General features: G+C 45.1%; 1 protein-coding gene across 1 annotated transcript in view; it reads right to left on the minus strand.

Annotated features, from left to right (window-relative positions):
• Positions 1-16,460, minus strand: part of thsd7ba (thrombospondin, type I, domain containing 7Ba) — a 480,459-nt gene that overhangs the window by 361,128 nt on the left and 102,871 nt on the right. The window contains exons 2-3 of the mRNA XM_060930603.1: positions 8,148-8,929; positions 7,555-7,655 (exon numbers count right to left, since the gene is read on the minus strand). Coding sequence (XP_060786586.1) covers positions 7,555-7,655; positions 8,148-8,929 — 883 coding nt within the window. The remainder of the gene's footprint in view (positions 1-7,554; positions 7,656-8,147; positions 8,930-16,460) is intronic.

Genomic DNA, 16,460 nt, shown 5'->3' on the forward strand with positions numbered 1-16,460 from the left:
GGGTGGACATATTGGGTGGAGTTAGCGAAAGTGGGTGGACGTCAGGTGATGTCGTTAGGCGGCGCAAACAGTGACATCAGTGACCTTTTCAGCGGTAGTCTCACAACCCGGAGAGTAAACAATAAACATGGAGGACATGGAGTCGTTAGTGTTGCTGGTCTTGGTGCTGTGGCTTGTTGTCACCGACAACGCCAACAGATACTGGCAAGAGCGTATAGATGAGGCGAGGCGCATAAGGCTTCATAATTCTCGTAATTCGTAATTCTCCTTCTTCCGGGTTTACGGTGTTTACAGATCCCAGCGTGCTCGTGGGGCGTGTGAGGACACTCCTCCTCACCAATCAGTGCACAGGGGAGTGTCTGCTCACGCCCCTAGCCTCACTCAGCTCGGTTTGGCTCGCTTCAGCCCTACTCCAAAACCGTGCGAGTTTTGGGGGCTGAGCAGGGCTGAAGCGAGCTGAGTCGTGCTGTTCTTAGATAGTCGAAACGCGAGCCGTGTCGGGCTGAAGTGAGCTGAAAAAGGGTAGTGGAAAAGGGCCATAAGTGTCAGCCCTGTGATGACCTGGCGATTTGTCCAGGGTGTACCCCGCCTTTCGCCCGTAGTCAGCTGGGATAGGCTCCAGCTTGCCTGCAGCTCTGTAGAACAGGATAAAGCGGCTAGAGATAATGAGATGAGATGAGAGATTTTAATTTTTCTAAAAATTTTAAATTATTTTGGATCTGCTGGAGATCCAGGAAGGAAATGTTTCCTTCACTCGTTACCGTAAGTGGTGGGAGGTACGGTAGGAAAGGCCCAAATTAGAGTGTTTTGCCAGCAGTACTCCTCTAATTCCACAGCTAAAATCCAGAGAACTGTCCAGAAACTGGAGGAGGAAATAAAGGACTTGGAAAATTGTTTTCCCTCACAATCTGATCAACAAAGAAATGATGGGTTAATTTTTAAAAGGCAGGAATTTAACTCCCTTCTGTAGGACAGAGCTAAAGGAGCACACGTTTTACTAGACTCCAAGACATGGATGCACCAACTTCATTCTTTTTTAACTTGGAGAAATCTGCTGTTCAGAGGAAACAAATGGTCTGTCTTCGTCCTGCTGACGGAAACATCACTACGGATCCAGCCGAGATGAGGAAGCTTGCAGTGAAGTTTTATACAGATCTATTCAGCATGGACAGCTGTGACATGGACTCTGCTGCAGAGCTTCTGCAGGGGCTTCTTCAACTGAATTTAGAAGACCAGAACACTTTGAATGCAGAAATCATTTTAGATGAGCTGACTGCTGTGGTGTCCCAGATGGCACCAGGCAAGGATCCAGGACTAGATGGTCTTCCTTCGGACTTTTTTAAACACTTCTGGACGATACTGGGATGGGACCTTTTGGCTGGTTTTAAAAAGTGTTTTAAAAAAGGGAGACTTCTGGCTTCCTGCAGCCGAGCAGTTCTTTCACTGCTGGCCAAGAAGGGAGACCTAGCTCTTTTAAAGAACTGGAGACCTGTAGCTCTTTTATGGACGGACTATAATGGGGCTTTTCCACTACCAACGCGGCTGAGTTGGGCTGAGCCGTGCGGTGCTGAGTTGGGCTGAGTCGAGCTGAGTGGGGCTGTTGGGGTTGCATTTTGACTACAACCGCGCTGAACCGTGCTGGCTGGAAGTGGGTGGACACATTGGGTGGAGTTAGCGAAAGTGGGTGGACGTCACGTGATGTCGTTAGGTGGCGCAAACAGTGACATCGTACCATTTCCACCGCTTGCAGCTAGCCCCACTTTGTCCGTTGTGGTCCTTCACTTGCCTATATTCACTCTTCAGTTTCTTCAGTTTATCCCGGCACTGAACCACGGTGCGGGGATAACCGTGTTCCGCCATCAGCCGGGATATCTCCTGGAACACCTTCTCATTACGCATAGCACCGTCAAAATTTTTCTGAATGTGCTCCACAGCCACAACACAGAGAAACGTCTGTGTCTCCACGATGGACCACTGGCTGGCCTTTCCTCGCTTGGGTTGGTCTTCCATCTTCTAGTTTTCTGATCTTCTTCTTCTTCTTTGTCGTAATTCTTCTTCTTCTGGGTTTACAGTGTTTACAGATCCCAGCATGCTCGTGGGGCGTGTGTGGGCATGTGAGGACACTCCTCCTCACCAATCAGTGCACAGGGGAGTGTCTCCTCACTCCCCTAGCCCCACTCGGCTCGGTTGGGCTCACTTCAGCCCCACTCCAAAACCGTGCGAGTTTTGGGTGCTGAGTAAGGCTGAAGTGAGCTCAGTCGTGCTGCTCTGAGGTAGTCGAAACGCGAGCCGTGTTGGGCTGAAGTGAGCTGAAAAAGGGTAGTGGAAAAGGGCCATAAGATCCTCTCCAAGGTTTTATCAAATAGATTAAAACATTTTATTGAGTTATTTATTGGTGCAGATCAGTCTTATTGTATTCCAGACAGGTCAATGTATGATCATTTATTTTTAATAAGAGATATATCTGATGTCTATAAACTATGTAATATTAATATTGGTATTTTATCCATTGATCAAGAAAAGGCGTTTGATTGTGTGGATCATGGTTTTCTCTTCTCCACCTTGCAGGCTTTTGGAATTGGGGGGAGCTTTTTATTCTGGGTCAAACTATTGTACAATGAAGCCTGCTGTTTAGTGAAGGTGGGGGGAGGGTTGAGCTGCCCTGTGCCAGTTAAGAGAGGGATCAGAAAAGGCTGCCCCATCTCAGGCCAGTTCTACAGTACTGCCATTGAACCTCTTCTGTGTAGGCTGAGGAGCAGGTTACAGGGCCCGGGTCTCCCTGAGCTGGCTCAGAACTTCTCTGTAGCTGTCTCAGCTTATGCAGATGATGTTAATGTTTTTATTCAAGATCAGAGAGACATACAATAACTTAAAAAGTCTGATTGTGTATGAAAAGGCCTCCTCCGCTAAAGTTAACTGGGACAAATGTGAAGCATGTCTAATAGGTCAGTGGAGCCTAAGAGATGTCCCTGAGCTACCTGGGAAACTTAAAAAAAAAAGAGCCATCAAAGTTCTGGGAGTGTACTTGGGGTGCGAGGACTTCCAAAAATAGAACTGGGAGGGAGTGCTGGAGAAGGTGAGCACCAAGTTGTCTAAATGGAAATGGTTGCTTCCCCAGCTGTCCTACAGGGGTAGAGTTCTGAAAGCCAATAACCTGGTCACCTCTTCTCCTTGGCATAGACTGATCATCTTAGTGCCACCACCAGGCCTCATGAGGGACATACAGCGGCTCCTGGTGAACTTCTTCTGGTCAGGTCAGCATTGGCTGAGGGCACCAGTTCTCCCTGTGGCTGAGGGAGGGCATGGCCTCATGGACATTTTATCAAGAATTGCTGCCTTCAGACTGCAGATGGCGCAGAGGCTACTCTATGGCTGTGGATACTGCTGGCTGGTGTCTGCTCAGCTGCTCCTGAGGAAGGCTGACCGGCTAGGACTGGATAAACAGCTGTTTCTTCTAAGGACCTCTGAAGTTGACCTGGCTGGAATAACACCTTTCTACAACTCAGTGCCTGATGCATGGAGGACATTCAAGACCACACGGACCATGGAACTCAGACCTGGTTTGTGGATCTTTGAGGAGCCACTGTTATACAATGACTTCTTTACATCTAACATGCTTTCCTCTACATCACTCCACACCAAATTTGTCAAGGCTGACATTGTCAAACTGGGCCACCTCATAAGAACATCTCTGGAGAGGCTTGGTGGAGTCATCGGCGTCAGGTCTTCCAGGGTGATGAAGAAGATAGTGGACGAGGTCTGGCAGTCCCTATCTGTGCCACTGAGGGTGTACGCCCAGGACTGTACCCTGGTTGACCTATGGTATGAGGACCACGAGTACATCTTTCCTGCACTAAGCATCAGGCCTGTGGCTGAAGAGTGGTGAGAGGAGAGAGGGCTGCTTCTGTCCCTGAAAACACCAGTGCTGGGTAACTTCAGCTCATGTAGGAAGAAGCAGCTCTACTACAGCTGTGTAAAGGTACTGAACTTCCACTCTTTGGTCGAAGTCAGGGAGTCGAGGTAGACCTAGGTTTTTGCTCCAGAATGCACCCCTAAAGGCTGATGGAAGACTCTATACAAGTCGCCCATTGAGAAACGGATGGCTGACCTCCAGTGGAGGATCATATATGGAGCGATAGCCACAAACAGACACAGGGCTCACCTGGATCCCAGTACTGGGGAGGACTGTCCCTTCTGTCGCCAACAGGAAACCCTAGAACACTTGGTGTCTCTTTGTCCTCGTCTAGTGGGCCTATTTAAGACACTCCAAGAGTGGGTGGAACACCTAGCATAGAAGTTTTCCATCCCTTTGTTTGTCTTTGGGCCAAGATACACTGTCAGGAAAATACAGATTAAGGTTTTAATTCATTTTTTAATCGGAACCGCAAAACTAGCAATCTGGAAGACCAGAAAGAATCAGATGCTGGGCCTGGGATGGACTGATGTGGTTCAGAGCTGAAAGGTTTGGTTGAGTCTTTCTCTCTCTCTCCGTTTCATCCCCCCTGTATCTTTCATCCTCCCTTTCTGTTTCATCCCCCCTGAATGAACAGGATTCTGATGTTTCCACTTAATATTTTCGTCCCCATGGTAACCCACAGATAACTGAAACCATGGTTCCTGAGTCAGCCGATACAGCGTCCCCATCGTACGTCTATTTTTATTCAGGCTTGAGTGCAGTTTCCTGGTATCATCTGATGGATCGGTAATTTAGTTGGGAATCTGATATTCATCTGTTCTCATCCATTTGATGTTTGTGGTCAGAAATGAAGGCGTCTGCAGTGACGTGGGTGAAGTGAGGATGTTTGTTTTTTGCAACATTGAAGGCCGACGCCTTGGAAAGAAAGTCCATAATTGCCCACGGGAATGCATTACGGGAAAATACTGCCCACGAAGGAACCAATCAGAGTGCACAATTTTACCAGAAGTAGCTCGTGCCTTATAATAAATCCTGTTTGTGAGGGACACGTAAGGTCCAGAGGCAGAATTAGAGGAAAATGGCCGAAACGTTCACATGTAACACAAGAGAGAGGACACACATCTGTTCTAGGTTCTGTCTGTCAGTTGCGTATTTATTTTGCTGCATTGTGGATCAGTTGCAGGGTCAGATGGTGGACAGGGGAAGAGCTGCCTACCAGGAGCGAGGGATTACACCTGGGTGGTGAGGTGGAGAGGAAGAGTAACCTCCTCCTCCTCGGCATCGTGTTATAAAGAAGGAATCTGTGTGACTGAGTCAGGGAGGAACAGGAGCAGAGAAGAAGAGTTCACTGTTGGTGTGGTTGGAAAGTTTTCCAGGAAGACTGTGACATGACACGGGGATGAATCCGCAGGGATGTACAGAGGTTCGGTTTTCATGGGATTGAGTTTCAGATGATGGGCTGCTCTGTGTGATAAGACATGCTGAGTGTGTGAGGGAGGAAAGAGGAGGACGAGTGGAGTGTCTTCACCATGCAGAGTCACTGTGGTGCTCACTGTGGGATCAGGTGTATACATCTACAGGAAGATAAACTCAGACCATCCTCCGGTGTTCTCAAGTTCCCAGTGCTCCTGGGATAAGCTCTGGATCCACCGTCATCCTGATCAGGATAAAGTGCTGAAGATGAATGAATGAATGAATGAATGATCAGTAGTCAGTAAGACGCTCAGTCTGTAGTGCAGTGAGGACCACAGGAGCGTGATCAAGACTAAAGACAGCAGATATACAACTCCTACCCATCACACACACACTAAGGAGAATGATTTGAAAAGGAATTATTTTCATGAAAAGTATACATTAAAGTGTGTGTGTATGTGTGTGTGTGTGTGTGTGTGTGTGTGTGTGTTATGTTTAACATGGTTTAGTTCTTTGTCATGTCATAGTTCAGTAAGAGTGTTGAACTGAATCTGCAGTGAAACATCATTGACACTGAACAAGGAACGCATTTCTGTGACGAATCTTTCGTGTGATTTTAATGAAATGTTCTGACGGATTTTACACCTGACTTCATTCTGCACTGTTTATCATCTCATTACATTATCATAAACAAGAACAATTAAACCCACTGTCATAAACACACACACACACACAGAGACGACGCTACAGTGTTGGTTTCACTCTGATCCTGATGTTGTGGTATGTGTTTGTGTTTATTGCAGAATCACACTGCAGTGTCTGTGGGACAGTTTACTCATTACATCACATACTAACTGTGGACAGTTTATTCTCTCTCTCTCTCTCTCTCTCTCTCTGTCTCTCTCATGCTTTCTGTCTTTTCTCTCTGTCTTTCTGTCTTTCTCTCTCTCTTTCTGTATTTGTCTCTCTCTCTCTCTCTTTATAATAATAATAATAATAATAATAATAATAATAATGGGCAGCACGGTGGTGTAATGGTTAGCGCTGTCGCCTCACAGCAAGAAGGTCCGGGTTCGAGCCCCGTGGCCGGCGAGGGCCTTTCTGTGCGGAGTTTGCATGTTCTCCCCGTGTCCGCGTGGGTTTCCTCCGGGTGCTCTGGTTTCCCCCACAGTCCAAAGACATGCAGGTTAGGTTAACTGGTGACTCTAAATTGACCGTAGGTGTGAATGTGAGTGTGAATGGTTGTCTGTGTCTATGTGTCAGCCCTGTGATGACCTGGCGACTTGTCCAGGGTGTACCCCGCCTTTCGCCCGTAGTCAGCTGGGATAGGCTCCAGCTTGCCTGCGACCCTGTAGAACAGGATAAAGCAGCTAGAGATAATGAGATGAGATGAATAATAATAATAACATAGAAACTGTCACTAAAGTCACAGTGATTTGCGCTAGCTGTTCCAAACCGGGACGTCTGCTCACCATACCCTATAGATCTGGAACAGTAAGAGGTAGAGAATGACATTTAGTGAGGAAAAAAGCCCATTTTTCATGGATCATTCTGGTTCAGTGATCCAGATCAGCACCAAAAGTCATAGCAACATAATTCAGCCTAGAGGGATTCTTCATGGGAGATTTGGTGATGATTGGTTGAAAACTGAGGGAGAAATAGTGTCCTAGAAACCTTAGGATAATAATAATAATAAGAAGAAGGAGCAGAAAGTAGAAAGAGCCTGAGTGAGAGTAGCAATTTGCGCCAGCGCTGCTAGCACAAATTAATTATTATTTCGCTCTGTTGACGTTTCCCAGGTTTATATAATGGCAATGAATAGCAAGAAAGTTTGTGTTTTTTATCACCTTAGTTAGCTATGTTAGTTACAGTAGTACAGATCAAGCAGGACTGCTATGATGTTTGCAATTTTCCCATTTACCTAAAATTAGCTAATTTTGTTGATAAAACACTGCATGTCGTGGCCTCATGATGTTCTCAACCCTCTCTCTCAGTCACCTTGAATGGTACAGGAGTGCAAATGAAATTAGCCATGTCTGCCCCTGAAATCCTGCTCTATGTCACACATTTTCAGTCCAGAACCATCACACCTTCTTCCTGAATAATATGGATTTAAGCTTTTCAGAAGACGACCCCTGGTTCATCCTGCAGTCATTTTGTTTACTGTGAAAATGGCTGAACATGTATTAATGCAAATCACAGTCCCGCTTTAGCAGAAAGCTTACCTCAGCATGGAGTTCTTTCCATCACTGGCCATGCAGCGAACCTGCCGCGTCTGGTATCCGATCTCCACATCCCATGACCTGGATGCCTCGTAGTGTTGGTGCTGATTTTGGTGAAGGTGGTTTTGCGGACGGTGATGGTCTTGGTAGGTTTGGTTTTGATGAAGTTGTTGGTGAAGTTGATCTACTTGATGTTGGTTTTGGTTTTGAAATTGGTCTTGATGAACCTGGTTTTGGTCTGGATGTTGGGTTTGTTTATTAATTTGTTGGGTTTCATCTTGATAAAGTTCTTGATCTCCTTGATTTTGATTCTGATAAAGTTGGTGTTGGTGAAGTTGAGTTTGTTGATCGTTTTGGTCATAAAATTGCTGCCTGTGTTGAAGGTGGTTTTGGTCTTGTTGGTAGTTTGGGTGTTGATAATGTTGCCATTGGTTTTGTTGAGGGATTTGCTGGGTTTGGTCTTGATGAAATTGGTGTTGGTGTTTTGTGCCTTGAAATTGCTGCTGGTGTTGGTGAAGGTAGGTTTGGTCTTGAAGTTGGTGTTGATCTTGATAATGTTGCCCTTGATGAATTTGGTGGGTTTGAACTTGATAAACATGTTGATGTTGCTGATTTTGATCTTGATGATATTGGTGGTGTTGATGTGTATGTTGGTATTGGCCACCTTGAACATGTCTCTTCACCATATTCCTCTCCTTAACACCAAAATCCAGGGTGGTCCTTCCATTCATCAATACATCTTTCTGCTGTGGATGTCGACACTCACTCCATGCTCCCACCTTCAGACTATACAGGTTCCTGTCTTCACCTATTGGACACGGCAATGAGTGTTCACACGGCTGTGTTTCGCTCAGATTTGGGCATCCGGCTCCTCCATACGCTGGTGCTGCTAGAACATGGCGTGTCCGGTGCCTCAATCCGACCCCACACATTCTGCTACAGCGTGACCATGATGAGAAATCAGACACCACACAGTCCAGAGGGCATGGGATCAGACATGCCTGTTCCAGGGGCGGTCGAGGAGAGAAGAACTCGCAGATCCGATCGGACACAGATGTGCCGTTCAACACACGGACACAGTGAATAGAACGTCTCTGAACGCCGTGCTGCGCCGTGACGCATTCGGATGCCAGCGGTCGTGTCCTCAGTTCATTAGAATTCAGAGTCAGAGAGCAGGAAGTCCACTCGGACACGTCCCATTCGAACAGATCCTGATGCCACTCACACACTTTGAAGCAGGGTCTCTGAGTGTCAGGCCTGACAGAGTGCTGGCAGTTGGAGTGGTGTGTGTGCCAGCCGTCTGAGTGAACACACCACACACTGCGCATCTGAACACCACTGGAGCCACATTCTTCTCCTTTACACCGGCCCCACTGACCTGCACAGACACAAAGAGACAGCCATTACTATTCAACACACACAACTATTCAACACACACACACAACTCAGGACAAAATTAGACTCATTTATCATGATAATAACGTGAAATCTTTAGAGACATGTGGAGAAAGAAAGAAGTAATTGTTTACAGACTCTTCATTATCTTTGCAAACATTTGTTACACCAAAAAAAAAAAGAAAAAAATGGTACATAGCATCTCCTTTACCCCAGATCTAGTTAACCAGGTATGTTCTGTGTGTTTCTCAATCATCCAAATGCAGAAACATGTATAGCTATTGACCTGGATCAATGTATGATGGGCTTTTATGGATTTCTAACTCTTGTTTATTACTCCACCCACTTCTTTGATTGACAGCCTGCAAAAGTTCAAGCATTTCTCAAAAACGTTTGTGCTGAGGCATGAAGGATTCTCGGCTCATTGACAAAGCGATGAAGGTGAACAGCGCTTCTCTTCATGCTGTCTGTCTGCAAAGGTCAGGCCGCTTATCAAGCAAATGAAAAGGTAAAGGTAAAGGCATTAGGGAGGCCTGTCTGCATTGTCCTAATAAGCGCACAGCGATCAGCAGGTATTAAAGTGCCTTTTTGTTTGAGTGGATGGTAGTTGACTTGTATGTTCAGCCATTGAGGCTTAATTACAACCATCTGTCACTCAAGCCATATTCAAGATGCTAAATGTCAGATCTAAACTAACATGGGGAATTAGGTTCAAATAGGTATCTGTAATGTTGACTGCAGCTCTGAGGCTAAGGCCCTGTCCACACGGCAACGGATTCAGGTGACTCCGATACAATTGCTTATCGTTTAGGCCTGGCGTCCACACGGCACCGGCGTTTTGGGTGCCCAAAACGCAATCTTTTTGAGAACGGGTTCCAGAGTGGAAAGATCTGGCAACGTTGCCGTTGTGAAGTCGTCTGGATGAGTAGAACGGATTTGTTTACGATGACGTCACAACCACATGACTGTGAGTGCTTCACGCCGGGTAGAAGTGTAACGAATATCACCAGGAAAAAGCCTTACAGAGCACTAGTGAGAGTGAAACACGAGCTTGGATGTTATTATTATTATTATTATTATTATTATTATGTTCAGTGTTAGTTCACAGTAGTAATGCAAGAAGCAGAATAGTGACAGTAATAGTGAAGCAAAAACATGCAATTGTACAAACACTGCAGCTCTACAGCAAAATATTCATTTATGAAATGGTCTGATTCTTAACACCAGTAGTGCCAATGATCTTCTCATTGCGATGCGATGCGAGTTGTCAACAAATCCTATAACTTGGTTCATGAAATGCGCTTACAAAATATTTTCACTGTGAATATTTATTGTGTAATGGTGCAAAGTGAGAGAGAGAGAGAGACTCTGCCCTTAGGGCAGAGTCAATCCCGCCAGCAAAAATAGGGAAAAAAAGGAGCGATCTCACCTCTTCAGATGTTAGTTTAAGTCCGACAATACATTCCTCAAAAAGGGCGTAGAAGAGCAAATTAATCCATCAACATGTAGTATTCAATTTATTCCGGACCATTAAAGACGCCGCCTTCCGCGTAAAATCATACGTCATCCTCGCCGCCATATTGGATAGGTCAAAGCGGAGAATAAAGATTCATGTGCTGCCTTTAACTGTACCAACAGGTTTACCGTCCAAACGAGATCACATGGGATTACCTTTCACAGGTGAGAAACAACAAATTAATCCATCAACGTGTAGTATTCAATTTATTCCGGACCATTAAAGACGCCGCCTTCCGCGTAGAATCATACGTCATCCTCTCCGCCATATTGGATAGGTCAAAGCGGAGAATAAAGATTAGCTGCGTTTAACTGTACCAACAGGTTTGCCGTCCAAACGAGATCACATGGGATTACCTTTCACAGGTGAGACTGGAAAAATACTTTTCATTGTATTTGGTCATTATAATGTAATTTTACGAACAGATTTTTCTGACTTTGTGGCTAATATGAAGTCTCGCACATAATAGTTTATGCACATGCGTCCTTACTTCTTCTATTGTTCTGGTGTCTCCGAAGGGACCGTTTTACAGCGCCCCTAGAGGTGTGGCATGTGTATTGCATCGTTTTCAGCAAGCGTTGCGTTGCCATATGGACCTGATATTTTACTGATCGTTGCCCATTTGGACGCGATATATTTTTAAATAACATCTCGTTGCCGTTGTCGTGTGGATGTAGCCTATGTGCGCTGTAAGACGGTCCCATCAGAGACACCAGAACAATAGAAGTAGACGCATGCGCATAACTGCGCATGCGCACAGTGACTATCCCTGTCACTGTCACATGCACACACTTTCTCACTCCCTATCCTATGGATATAGTCCCTTTAAATCACGTGCTCGTTTTTTGAATGGAGACGCGGAAAGAGGAATGAATGGGGTTACAGTGGTGCTTGAAAGTTTGTGAACCCTTTAGAATTTTCTATATTTCTGCATAAATATGACCTAAAACATCATCAGATTTTCACACAAGTCCAAAAAGTAGAGAAAGTGAACCCAGTTAAACAAATGAAACAAAAATATTATACTTGCTCATTTATTTATTGAAGAAAATGATCCAATATTACATATCTGTGAGTGGCAAAAGTATGTGAACCTTTGCTTTCAGTATCTGGTGTGACCCCCTTGTGCAGCAATAACCGCAACTAAACATTTCCAGTAACTGTTGATCAGTCCTGCACACCGGCTTGGAGGAATTTTAGCCCGTTCCTCCGTACAGAACAGCTTCAACTCTGGGATGTTGGTGGGTTTCCTCACATGAACTGCTCGCTTCAGGTCCTTCCACAACATTTCGATTGGATTAAGGTCAGGACTTTGGCTTGGCCATTCTGAAACATTAACTTTATTCTTGTTTAACCATTCTTTGGTAGAACGACTTGTGTGCTTAGGGTCGTTGTCTTGCTGCATGACCCACCTTCTCTTGAGATTCAGTTCATGGACAGATGTCCTGATATTTTCCTTTAGAATTCACTGGTATAATTCAGAATTCATTGTTCCATCAATGATGGCAAGTTGTCCTGGCCAAGATGCAGCAAAACACACTCAAACCATAATACTACCACCACCATGTTTCACAGATGGGATATGGTTCATTCTGCTGGAATGCAGTGTTTTCCTTTCTTCAAACATAACGCTTCTCATTTAACCCAAAATTTCTATTTTGATCTCATCTGTCCACAAAACATTTTTCCAATAGCCTTCTGGCTTGTCCATGTGATCTTTAGCGAACTGCAGACGAGCAGCAATGTTCTTTTTGGAGAGCAGTGGCTTTCTCCTTGCAACCCTGCCATGCACACCATTGTTATTCAGAGTTCTCCTGATGGTGGACTCATGAACATGAACATTAGCCAATGTGAGAGAGGCCTTCAGTTGCTTAGAAGTTACCTTGGGGTCCTCTTTGACCTCGCCGACTATTACATGCTTTGCTCTTGGAGTGATCTTTGTTGGTCGACCACTCCTGGGGAGGCTAACAATGGTCTTGAATTTCCTCCATTTGTACACAATCTGTCTGAGTGTGGATTGGTGGAGTACAAACTCTTTTGAGATGGTTTTGTAACCTTTTCCAGCCTGATGAGCATCAACAATGCTTTTTCTGAGGTCCTCAGAAATCTCCTTTGTTCATGCCATGATACACTTCCACAAACATGTGTTGTGAAGATCAGACTTTGATAGATCCCTGTTCTTTAAATAAAACAGGGTGCCCACTCACACCTGATTGTCATCCCATTGATTGAAAACACCCGACTCTAATTTCACCTTCAAATTAACTGCTAATCCTAGAGGTTCACATACTTTTGCCACTCACAGATATATAATATTGGATCATTTTCCTCAATCAATAAATGACCAAGTATAATATTTTTGTCTCGTTTGTTTAACTTGGTTCTTTTTTATCTACTTTTAGGACTTGTGTGAAAATCTGATGATGTTTTCGGTCATATTTATGCAGAAATATAGAAAATTCTAAAGGGTTCACAAACTTTCAAGCACCACTGTAGATGGAAGCCGGTACGCCAACATTCTGATATCCTCCAGAATTCTTTAATGGTCTGGAATAAACATCTGAAGAGGTGAGATCGCTCCTTTTTTTCCCCTATTTTTGCTGGCGGGATTGACTCTGCCCTAAGGGCTATTCTCTCACTCTCTCTCTCTCTCTCTCTCTCTCTCTCACTTTGCACCATTACACAATAAATATTCACAGTGAAAATATTTTGTAAGCGCATTTCATGAACCAAGTTATAGGATTTGTTGACAACTCACATCGAGTTCGTTACACTTCTACCCGGCGTGAAGCACATGTAGTTGTGACGTCATGGTAAACAAATCCGTTCTACTCATCCAGACGACTTCGCAATGGCTCCGTTGCCAGATTTTTTCACTCTGGAACCTGTTCTCAAAAGATTTCATTTTGGGGCACCCAAAATGCCAGTGCCGTGTGGACGCCAGGCCGAAACGATAAACAATTTTATCAGGTTCACCTGAATCCGTTGCCGTGTGGACAGGGCCTTAACTAATCAGATACAGATTCTTAGGCATCCGTCTGTCCATCTCACAAGATGATGGTCATCATCGTCTGTTAAAGCACTTTCCAGAATGGCTTAGTATGCCAATTCATGAGTGGCAGCCATGGCCACATCGTTCACACCTGTTTTGGAAAGGCCTGGATGGCCCTTGCTTGCATTTTTGTCTTCGCTCCACAGCCGAAAGACTCCTTCATCACTTCAGACTCCTGAACAACAGCACCAGACAGAATGAGCTGACGCTCTGTCTAGCCATTTCTAAATTTCTTAAGAAGTACATATAACTAATCACGGCTTGGCTTTGCGAACGGAGATTATGAAGGGGGCCGTTCACATCTACTGCAGGCGCGCAGAAGCTGGCTGTAGATGTAGGCGTGTCTTTTCGAGCCTGCACATTGGAGTTTTAAGGTGGGGTGCAGTGTGTGCAGTATTGGCTCCACCTTTTACACCCAGGGTTCATTTGCCATGGCCCAGTACACTGAGATGATGACAGTGAGGTCCTCAGGTCATAAGTTTTACATCAGACTGTCCTTATCCTAGCCTCTGGTATAAAAAAAAAACCTACCCTGGAGGCACGGGGGTTTGACCCAGTTATGCCACTGGGTACTCGGTCACACCCATAGAAATCTTAGTGAAAATGGGGGCACCACGTGAAGGTGTTGCTATGGGTACAGTAATGTACTGTAGGAGAGGCCATTTGCAATGACTTCCTGCCTGGTGAGCCAGACAGGGGCCACTTGGCATTCACTACACCCGGAAAGGAGAGGCAATACACTTACACTTTCCTTGAGTGAGTAGGATGTTGTGGCACCAGACCTTGCAAAACCCCACACATACCTAATATCACTGACTCTATACACACAAGATGTGATGAAAAAGTTCCAGGGTGGTTCCTCTTGTGAAGGAACGGAGTGCGGTAAGGTCATGAGAATGCAGCAGTAGCAAGTCACAGGAGTCAGTATGCTGTGTGATGTCAGGCTGTCAACATCAGGACCTGTGTCACGCACCTTTTTGTAACAATGTACACATGTGCATTTATGATTGGCAACATTGTCCTTGGAAATGCTTCAGTAATGAAGCGATGAGCCAGCGAGGTGTTTCAAGTGGTGTTCACGCTTCAAAGGTGGCAGGACGTCACTCTAGGATGATGTTCTTAATGCACAAATACCACTCAAAACACTTTGCTGGATTATTGCTTCATTGCTGCAGCATTTCCAGGGTCTCCGTTGCCGATTGCAAATGCTTGCACATTGCACAAATTGCAAATGCATACATGCATGTTGTCACAAAAACATATATAACACAAGTCCTGATGTTGAGAGCATGACATCACTCAGCATACTGACTCATGGGAGTTACTGCTCACTCCTGCTGCATGTGCATGAAGGTACTGCACTCCATTCATTCACAACAGGAACTGAACCAGAACTTTTAGATTGCAGCTCAGAGCAAGAAGCTAGAACTTGCAGTAAGCCTCATTAGGCTAAAGTAATAGAACAATAGTGATCCATAAAATTTAATTAAATACAGATTCAGGAGACTAAAAAATTGACTATTGATTAACAATAAATTAATTGTCATGTAAAGAGGAGGTTTAGGGATGTGATTGCAGGAAGACGAGTTTATTAACAAACAGACAAGAGAACAGATTAAAAATTTCAGGCAAATGCAGGGTCATGAAACAGGCAAGGGTCATACGAGGTGCAAACAGAGCCTCAGAGGTAAGACGAAAGGCAGAGTCGACTACTGATTAAAAAAAACAAAGTCAAGAACCAGAGTATAAACACAGCGTATCAGGCTGGGAAACATCAAATGTTAGGAAAGTCTGTGTGTGGTCAGAGTCCTTATAAGAGCGTGCTGTGATTGCACTCTAATCCGGAACAGGTGTATGGTAATTAGTCCTTGCAGCGCACGCTGTGTGTGGTAGTCTTTGATGCATGCTGCACACTCAGAGCGCAGACACACATGCACATGACAGAACACCTTCAAAGAGGGCTAAAAATCTCCTTGGTTGGCCCTGGGGATGAAGACCCATAACTGGACGAAGTCCCCTGGGAGCTCTGCTCTGGTTCAGGAAGGATGTGACACTGAAACATGGGCTTAGGCAGAGGTTTGGGTTCCGGTTGGATTTTGAATGGGGAGCGTGGACGTAGGTGGAGGTTTTGGTTCAGGCTTGGATTCAGACTGGGCCTTGGATGCAGGTGAAGACTCAGACATGGATTTGAACATGGAAATAGCTTTGAGCATAGTCATGGGCTCAAGCATGGACCCTAGTGTCAGCATGGGCAGGACAATGGTGTAGTGGTTAGCACTGTTGCCTCACAACAACAAGGTTCTGGGTTCCAGCCCAGTAGCCGATGGGGGCTTTTTTTTGTGGAGTTTGCATGTTCTCCCTGTGTCTGTGTGGGTTTCCTCCGGGTGCTCCAGTTCCCCCACAGTCCAAAGACAGGTTTACATGGCCTTGGGCTGAAGTGCCCTTGAGCGAGGCACCGAACCCCCAACTGCTCCCTGGGCAATGTAGCATGGCTGCCCACTGCTCTGGGTGTGTGTGCTCATTGTTCACTTGAGCGTGCATGTGTGTGTTCACTGCTTCAGATGGGTTAAATGCAGAGGATGAATTTCACTGTGCTTGAGTGTGCATGTGACAAATAAAGGCTTCTTCTTCTTCTTCTTCTTCTTCTTCTTCTTCTTCTCAGGCATGGACCTGGGCTTAACATTAACATTAAAGCTTAACATTTACTCTTAATATTGAACATTGGCCATGTACGGTACTAAAGCGAACAGCTGAACAGAACAATTCAGGAGGAGAATAAAGATGGATGGATGCCTGAGTGAATGAACATCATCATGCACATATGGAACATTTCATTTAAAACAACTTGCTGTGAATGAAATTAATGTCTTTTCTGTAATAATATAAATACAAGTAGCTCCTCCGTGAATAATTCTCCTCTCAGAGACACCGGTGCAGCTGTTCCTT

This window comes from Neoarius graeffei, chromosome 9 (genome assembly GCF_027579695.1).
Source record: "Neoarius graeffei isolate fNeoGra1 chromosome 9, fNeoGra1.pri, whole genome shotgun sequence".
In the NCBI taxonomy this organism is placed as follows: Eukaryota; Metazoa; Chordata; class Actinopteri; order Siluriformes; family Ariidae; genus Neoarius; species Neoarius graeffei.